General features: G+C 47.4%; 1 protein-coding gene across 1 annotated transcript in view; it reads left to right on the forward strand.

Moving 5' to 3' along the window:
* SLCO4A1 (solute carrier organic anion transporter family member 4A1) overlaps positions 1–7,851 on the forward strand; it is a 30,367-nt gene extending 22,516 nt beyond the window's left edge. The window contains exons 9-11 of the mRNA XM_035124310.2: positions 1,127–1,191; positions 2,168–2,316; positions 5,739–7,851. Coding sequence (XP_034980201.2) covers positions 1,127–1,191; positions 2,168–2,316; positions 5,739–5,888 — 364 coding nt within the window. The 3' untranslated portion in view covers positions 5,889–7,851. The remainder of the gene's footprint in view (positions 1–1,126; positions 1,192–2,167; positions 2,317–5,738) is intronic.
* The last annotated feature ends 1,553 nt before the right edge of the window (positions 7,852–9,404 follow it).

Raw genomic sequence — 9,404 nt, forward strand, 5'->3', positions numbered from 1 at the left:
GCGCTCATCTCGCATTATTGGCCGAGGGAGCCGGCGAATAGCTTCCAGGTCATGTGGCCAGCATGACAAAGCCACTTCTGGCAAACCAGAGCAGCACATGGAAATGCCGTTTACCTTCCTGTTTACCTTCCTATTTATCTACTTGCACTTTGACGTGCTTTCGAACTGCTAGGTTGGCAGGAGCTAGGACCGAGCAATGGGAGCTCACCCCGTCACAGGGATTCGAATCGCTGACCTTCTGATCAGCAAGCCCTAGGCTCAGTGGTTTAACCCACAGTGCCACCTTTAGCTGCCCCCAAATTAACTTTTATTGAGCTTTTTTGGGGGAGGGGGGAAGCCAAAGTTGTTGACCTTCTTTTAGGGGAGCGGGATGAACTCAAAGTCATTGAGCTTTTTGGGGGGGGATCGCTCACCTGTAACGACACAGTGGAAAAAACCATGCCATGCTGCCTGCAGCTACTAGGATTTAGGCTTCAACAACAGTTGGAGGGCCACACCCCTGACTTAAAATTTTGGTTTAATATTAGCTGCACATCTATATGCAACCAAGTCAGAGACACTTAGCAGCCAGTTGGGCAAGCTTGAGTTCCGTATCATGAGAATCACATAGCTTCCAGGATTTTGGAACATGTGTTGGACTGAATATCTGTGTCTCTTTCGTTCTGGTAGGCAGAAACAACTGCCATGACTTTGAGCCATCAGGATCTTTTTACAAAATTATACATCAGAGGCGTTTTAATATTTAACATGAACCAGATCACTGTGCCCTTAACTATTGAGACCCACAATTTGGTGGTACAGTGGTACCTCTACTTACAAATTTAATGCGTTCTGAACGCACATTTGTAAGTCGAAAAAAATTGTAAGTCGAATCCCATAGGAATGCATTGGGAGAAAGTATTCGTAAGTCGAAGCAACCCTATCTAAAAAGTTGTAAGTAGAAAAAATCCTATCTAAACCGCATCCAAGATGGCGGACGGAGCTCTGTTCGTAAGTAGAGTTATTCGTAAGTAGAGTTATTCGTAAGTAGAGGTACCACTTTATTATGGGAAGCAGAGCTGCTGCACTGCTCAAGAGTTGTTCCTGCTCACCATCATTTATAAATGTTTTGTCTTATGCTTCCTAGGTGTGTCTCAGACAGGCAGCGATCGTTTGCTCTGGGGATCCAATGGATTGTAGTCCGGACACTTGGTACAGTATACAGCTAAGATCTAATAATCTACTCCTTGTTTATTGACATAACTCTTACTCAAGATAAAATCATGTAGGCTATGAAGACGTCCTATATGTCTGTAGAAGCAACAAAACAAAACAAACCCCAAATGCTGGACCAATTGGCATACTGACCTTTAATATACAACTGCCTCCTTCTTAAAACAACCACCACCACAAAAACAAGTTAGCTGAGAAGGTAGGATGGTGGTATTTGAACAGAAATGTCCAGCATCTGCAGACCTGCACACCTTTAGTCCAAGCATGTCTTTGATGACACCCCCCTCTTTTTACTTTTGTGGTGGCACTGATGTTCCTATGACCCAATGCTTAGCATTGGGCCACCTCCCCATTCTGAAAAGACTACGGCATAGAGATCTCCACAAATTGGACTAGCTGGGCCTAGAGTCCGGATCATTCTGTGTCCATTGTGTTCTGCTCAGAGTACAACCATTGAAAAGATTGGACCCACGTTAGTCATGTCCATTAATTCCAATGGCTCTGCTCCAAGTGTAGCTAGCATAGGATATGGCCCTGTATTTCTAGGGAGCACTGTTGCATTCTGAGGAATTAAAGTGTGGAGCAGAGATCCTTGCGCTGTGCCAACAGACTGGGAACTTTGATTCACCCAAGAAACACACATTCATGGTGTTATTCAAGGGAGTGTGCTTGTGTATATATAAAACACTGGCCTTGCAGCTGGCCTTTTAAAAGATATCATAAAATGACCTAAGCAGGTATTGTTTTCCCAAGTCTTCCCCGGCGATTATTTCCATCTAATCACTGAAGCAGGATTTTCAGACCAAATTTAACGCCAACTAACACAACCGAAGGTTTCCCGCGGAGGTCCACAATACCAGCGTTTCCAGATATGCTAGAATCGGTTTGGGTGGAGCATGGCTAGTGTGAGATTTTTCCAACCGCAGGCATCTCTCTCATTTCTATCTTTGCATAGGTGGTATTCCAGGACCAATTGCTTTTGGGTCGATGATTGACAGGTCGTGTCTCCTTTGGCAGAACCAGTGTGGTGAACAAGGATCTTGCTATGTCTACCAGAACTTTGCTATGAGTCGATACACCCTGGTCGCAGGTGTTATATACAAGGTAGTCCTAAATTATTTGCATCTCCACCATTTAGTGAACTTCAACAGAGAACTTTTCCAGCCCTCTGTTCCATCCTATATCTGTCAACATGAGGCAGCATGAAGACTGATCACTTGGCTTTGCAAGTTCAATCCCGGCACCTCCGGGTAGGGCTGGGAGAGTTTCCAGTCTGAAACCCTGGTGAGCTGCTGCCAGTCAGTGTAGAACAGGCACCCCCAAACTGCGGCCCTCCAGATGTTTTGGCCTACAACTCCCATGATCCCTAGCTAACAGGACCAGTGGTCGGGGAAGATGGGAATTGTAGTCCAAAACATCTGGAGGGCCGAAGTTTGGGGATGCCTGGTGTAGACAATACTGAGCTACATGGACCAGTGGTCTGACTCGGTATAAGACAGCTTCTGCTGTTCCTAGGCGCACCTCTGCTGTGTGCCAAAACTAGGGCCGGAGTCCTCACACACATGTGGCTGGGTTGTACTAATTCAGATTTTGCTTGCTGTTCATATCACCAAACGTTTCTTCATTGAGAAGCTTAGCTCCGCATGCAAAACTAAATGGGATCAGACTCACTTGGAGTCTGAAGTGGTACAGCCTAGGTATGTCAGGGACTGGCTAGACAAGGAGGAATGGTGGTGGTGGGGCTACAGCTGGGGAACCCCCGCCCCCAGTGATACATCCAAGTGGGAAGCCTCCGGGCTAGGAGAATGGTGGTGGGGTTCAGGAGACAGGCCAGAGGAGGAAGAGAGTGCAGATGGGTTGGGGGTTGAGCAAGCAACAGGTTTAAGTGAGTCTGAGGTTGCTGAGGAAGAGGAGGAGGAGCCACTTGCCAGTTCCACTGCTTCCTCCTCCCATCCTCCTCTGTCCCCAAGAACCAGGAGGGTGTTACAAGTAGCAGAACAAAAAGCACAGAGAGTTTGTGGCTGTTGAGTCAGCAGCCAGCTGGGGAGGAGCCTTAGGAGGAAGTGGGAGGCTCAGATCCTGGCAACTGCCTCACTTGGGCTAGTCCTGCCGTGGAGTTCTCGGTTTGGGTTTTGTTTCTCTGATTGAAGAATAAAGCGTACTGCTCATTTCCGAGTTTCTGTGCTGAACTGCAGCTGAACCAGCCCCGATGGGTATAGTTTGCCAGCTGTGTCACATACTCTGGCTTCTATGATCAATCGGAAAGCAGCGCATTGTGAGGTTTACACACATATTGGATAATGCCATGGGTGTTTGAGCAGTGCTTATTGGAAGAAGAGCCCGTTGCAAAACCATAGCTGCCAAGTTTTCCCTTTTCTCGCGAGGAAGCCTATTCAGCATAAGGGAATTTCCCTTAAAAAAAGGGAGAACTTGGCAGCTATGTGCAAAACTCCTCCAGTCTCCAGCTTAAAAAGTGCACCTTAAGGCACATCTGAAATATGAAAAGCCACAGTGCATCCTAGAGTTAGGAATGCAAGAATGCCCTTGGTGGATTAAACTACGAATCTATGCACAGCATACCTGCCAAGTTCCTGTCAGAGAAATAAGTGATTGGACCGGAAGTAGCAGACTGGAGGTAACGCTGCTGCCATTTTGGAACTGGGTGGAGCATGCTCAGAAGTGACTTTTGATGCTGCTCTGCCCAGTTCCAAAATGGCCGCCGCGCCAGAAGTCGCACTGCAGCCATTTTGGAACTGGGCAAAGCAGCATCAAAAGTTGCTTCTGAGCATGCTCCGCCCAGTTCCAAAATGGTCGCCGGACCAGAATAAACCGGGGAAAAACAAAAAAAAATTCTGTTTTTTCAGCTGGGAGCAGCTGGAAAAACGGGGGTTTCCCGGGGAATACGGGAGACTTGGCAGCTATTATGCACAGCTGCCACGTGTAGTGACCCACCAAACTACAGGGGGCGGCTTCTCAATTAAGCTCCTCCAGGTACTGCACTGACCCCACCTGCCCAGGCTGGCCATAGGATCCTTTTGGACAGGAAGGAGTACAAAGAGTTTGCTGTTCCAGCTCAGCTTTCCTTGAGTTTGCTTCCTGTATCCTTGCTTATTCTTTGCTCCTTCAGTAGGAAACTTGAACGCAGAGCCTGAAAGCCATAGGTCAGTGGTGGCGAAGCTTTTAGAGATCGAGTGCCCAAACTGCAACCCCAAACCAATTACAGTGGTACCTCCAGTTGCGGACAGGATCCGTTCCGGAGCTCCGGTTGGATCCTGAGGTTTCCGCAACCGGAGGGACCACTTCTGTACATGCACGGTGAAACACTTCCACGTTTGCCGCTTTCACAACCCGAAGTTTACGTTACCCAAGGGTAACATAAGCCGAGGTGCTACTGTAATTTATCAGAAAGTGCCAACACGGCAATTCAATATGGGATAATAATGACTGTCTGTGTGCACACATACAAATATATAAAACTGAAATAAAATGCGGGGAGATTGCCCACAGAGCTTTTTGGGGCAAGAGCTGTACAGCTTTCTTTGAAGGGGGTAGGTACCGATAAACACATGCATGAACAAAGCTTCCTCTAGCACCCCAGGCAAAAGCTACCAATCATCTCTGGGCTCGCCGGCAGCAACCACTCAACATAAACCCTTGACAAAGCAGCCAATCACATGCAAGATTGCCGCTAACTATATCACACTCGCGGCACCAAACCCAACCAATCACGGCGTGGGGGAGGGAGCGGCATGGCCCCAAACCAGCTGATTGGTGGGCCCGCAACTCCCTCAATGCTGCTGCAGCCGGCGCGTGTTCTAGGGAGCGTTTCCTGCACGCAGTCACATGGGGGCGGGGGATGGATGCCCACTACGCCAACACCCAGGAACGGCCCTGCTGGTGTGATGGCACATGTGCCAGCAGAGAGGGCTCTAAGTGCCCACTCTGGCACACGTCCCATAGGTTCGCCACCACTGCCATAGGCGTTCCCCTGGTTTTGCTCCCAGTCTGTGTACTCAGAGGTTTCCTTCCTCTAGAAGTGGTGATCATTCTGAAGACTGGCACAAACTTAAATGTTCTGACACTGGGAGGGAAGGAGCCAGGAGTGCTAGGTGTTTATGGACTCCAACTCGCACCAGCACCACCCAGCATGCCCAGAGCTATAGGGAAGGGCCATAGCTCAGGGATAAAGCTTCTGCTTTGCACGCAGAAGGTCCCATCTCTGGTATCTCCAGGTAGGACTGGCAATGTCCTCTGCCCGAAACCCTGGAGAGCAACCACCAATCTTTGTAGATACTGTAATGATGAGAAAGGTGGACCAGTGGTCTAACACAGTGCTTGGCAACTTCTGATGCTCCTAGGATCAGGGGTGATGGGAGTTTTTCTCCAAAACAGGAGGGCACAAGGCTGGGGGACACTTTGGATGGTCCATCAAAAGGGGGCAAGAGTGATCTTTATTTTTGCCCTCCACTGAGAAGATCAGGACTTATGGAAAAAGTACATAAGTTGAAAGTTTTGGTGTCTTTCAGGTGATTGGATCCTTCTTCTTCCTGCTTGCTTGCGCACTCTACAAGCCACCTCCCCCTGAATCTGTTCCGGGAAGCTCTGACGCCTCTGAAAATGGCAACTGTGACGTCCAAGAGAACAAATACCCGCATCAATCTCAAGACGGCGTATAGCACGGAGGATACGACAAGTGACTTTCACACCATTTCCAAGATACTGTGTCTAAAGAATATGTATTCATCTTTTCCTGTTAAATGATTGGTATTATTTTTGTTCATTTCCCCCTCCTCCGGGGAAGAATAATTTAACGGTATATAATTTAGTATTTTCTGAACAGCAAAAGCACACTGCAAAACTTGTGCACTGGCCTTGCCACCTTGAAGCCTATCGCCAGGGTTTGGGACCTTTTTTTTTTCTTCAGTGCGGAAGATGGAGGTGCAAGGATTTTGGAAAGGCCACAGCCACAGTCTCAGATGTCTCACACACGTGGCTGCTGCCATTTTGGAATGGAGCGCCGCCATTTTGAAATTTATTTATTTTTCTAAACCAAGATGACAGCACCTGTGAGGCACTGGAATGTGTTCTGCTTGGCTCGAGTGGGCAACCTTCACTTTACGAAGTGTCCCAACCTTGCATTTAGAGACCAACTTTAAGCGTAACCTCAGCATGCCACAATGTTTTGTGGCGTCAACCAACCTCACAGTGTTAATTTATGTCAAGAAGGGCTAAACATAGCTTCAGACCATTCCTGTATAAAGCACTTAAAGAGGCAAGCAGAGTTTACCCCATGAGCCGTGTGTGGACACTGGTACAAGTTCTTCTCTGGTGTAAATGTAATTTGGCTGGTTTGTCGCTGCTCCTCGACAGGAAGTTCTGCGGTAACGTTCTTGGGTCCTCTTCCTTTTTTGGGTTTTCTGCTCATCACTCGGGGGCTGCAACATTGTAGTGACTCACAGATATGTATCGGCCTCCACAGATCAAATACGACAGGCAGAATTTCCATATCGCCACAACTCAAAACATCCTTTCTAACGGAAGCCATTCATATATTTAGCCATGAGTCACTAAGTGGGGGACATGCATTTGTGGTGGATTGGCCTTTTTCTGTCTAGGCTTCTCTTGTAGCTGTTTTGTCTGTCATGTATATTTTGCTCTTGGTGCTCAAAGTGGCTTCCCAGGCACTGTAGCCCTCCCTAGGAAGTGCCCCATGGAAAGGAAGCTCTCTGGACTCCCTCTGTCTTAAAAGGAAGGCCTTATACTTGCTGTCTACTGATGCTAAAAATGCACCATACATTGAAAGCACATGACTTTCCCCAAAGCATCCTGGGAGCAATGGTTTTTTTTAAAGGGTGCTGGGAGTTATAGTTCTGAGAGTGGTAAACTACAGTCCCCATGATTCTTTCATAGAATCATAGAATCATAGAGTTGCAAGAGACCACAAGGGCCATCTAGTCCAACCCCCTGCCAAGCAGGAAACACCATCAAAGCATTCTTGACATATGCCTGTCAAGTCTCTGCTTAAAGACCTCCAAAGAAGGAGACTCCACCACACTCCTTGGTAGCAAATTCCACTGCCGAACAGCTCTTACTGTCAGGAAGTTCTTCCTAATGTTTAGGTGGGAAGAATGTTTGGGGGAAGCAATGTTATTTAAATGTGTACACAGCATGGGTGGTTGGAGTTGGCACCCTATTCCAACCAGAAACCATTTTACTGTTTCTGTACCCTTGTGAGTTCACTCCCCGATGTGGGTGTGTGGCTCCAGAATCAATTCTTTTTCAGGCCCGGACTGCGTGTACAGCTGTTGCTGGTGTGAGAAGAAGCACCGGGACAAATTCTTTCCTCATGTTCATTTATGCCTTTTCCTTCCTCTGGGATTTAAGCTGTCTGGAAAGCAAGCCTTATGAGGAACAGTTGAGGGAATTGAGTATGTTTATCTTGGGAAAGAGGAGAGGAGACTGAGAGGAGATGCAATAGCCACCTTCAAATATCTCAAGGGCAGTCACATGGAGGATGGAGCAAGCTTGTTCTCCCTTGCTCTGGAGGGTGGAATCTGGACCAATGGCTTCAAGTTGCAAGAAAGGAGATTTCAACTAAAGATCAGGAAGAGCTTTATGACAGTAAGAGCTGCTCGACAGTGGAAGTTCTTGAGGTGGTAGAATCTCCTTCCTTGGAGGTTTTTAAGCAGAGGTTGGATGGTTGTCTTATATCAGTGATGTCCAACAGGCCGATCGCAATCTACCAGTCGATCATGGGGTGTCCCTGGTCGATCCTGGCCGATCGCGTGATCCTGACCCCCCCCCCAAAAGCTGAACAACTTTGGCTCACCAAAAACAGCGGAACAACTTCGGCTCCCCAAAAGAACTTTGGGTAGATCACTGCCAGTTTTTTTTTTATAGTGTCTTGTATGATGTAGGTGAGACTGCTACATTGTAATGCAGCTACTGAGACCCCTTTAAATTCCTGCTTCCCTTTCCCCTCCCCTTTAACCCCACCCCCAGCTTTCCATCAACACCAGGCCACTGGGACTTGGAGGCCCCATTTTAATTTCCCACAATGCCTTGAGACATCTTGAAACATTAAAATGGTATCTCCAAGACACTGCTTAGTGCTGGTCAAAGGACTACTGTTGACCACTGTCACTGCTAAGTAAGCCCACCAGGAGACCCCACTGACAGAGGACGGGGCCAATCAAAAGACATTTTGCAGAGAGCCCCTTCCAACTAGGAGCTGACTTCAGCTCTTCAGTATGTGTGAAATAAGCACCCATGAGATCTCATGAGTTTATGAGAGAGAGCAGTTCACAGTGAGGAGTACCACTTTTTGATGAGTGCAAAGGAACTCACAAACCTTGACCCTTCTTTCTCCCTTCCTCACAATATTTAGTAAGGGAGCATGATGAGACTTGTATTTAACGGTGCCAAAGGCCATGGTCAATTTCAAAACGAGGGGAAATTGTGTCAAGCACAATAAAAAAATTCCTTCAGTAGCACCTTAAAGACCAACTAAGTTTTTATTTTGGTATGAGCTTTCGTGTGCATGCACACTTCTTCAGATACAGTGAAATGGAAGTTTCCAGGCACTTATGTAGAGAAGGGGTGGGGAGGGGTGGGGATGGGGAGGGGGGATCACTCAGAAGGGTGGTGGAAATGGGTGATTGACTGACTGATAGCTGTTGATGACCGCAAACGACTGCAAATGGTTTTGCATGAAAAAGCAAGGGTTGAGATGGCTGAAGATCGCTTATCATGTATAATGAGATAAGAACCCGATATCTCTGTTCAAACCAGGTCCCTCTGTTCAAACCTGGTTTGAACAGAGATATCGGGTTCTTATCTCATTATACATGATAAGCGATCTTCAGCCATCTCAACCCTTGCTTTTTCATGCAAAACCATTTGCAGTCGTTTGCGGTCATCAACAGCTATCAGTCAGTCAATCACCCATTTCCACCACCCTTCTGAGTGATCCCCCCTCCCCATCCCCACCCCTCCCCACCCCTTCTCTACATAAGTGCCTGGAAACTTCCATTTCACTGTATCTGAAGAAGTGTGCATGCACACGAAAGCTCATACCAAAATAAAAACTTAGTTGGTCTTTAAGGTGCTACTGAAGGAATTTTTTTATTTTACTTCGATCCAGACCAACACGGCTACCTACCTGTAACCAGAACTGTGTCAAGCACAGTTTC

The sequence above is a fragment of the Zootoca vivipara genome, chromosome 7 (genome assembly GCF_963506605.1).
Source record: "Zootoca vivipara chromosome 7, rZooViv1.1, whole genome shotgun sequence".
NCBI lineage: Eukaryota > Metazoa > Chordata > Lepidosauria > Squamata > Lacertidae > Zootoca > Zootoca vivipara.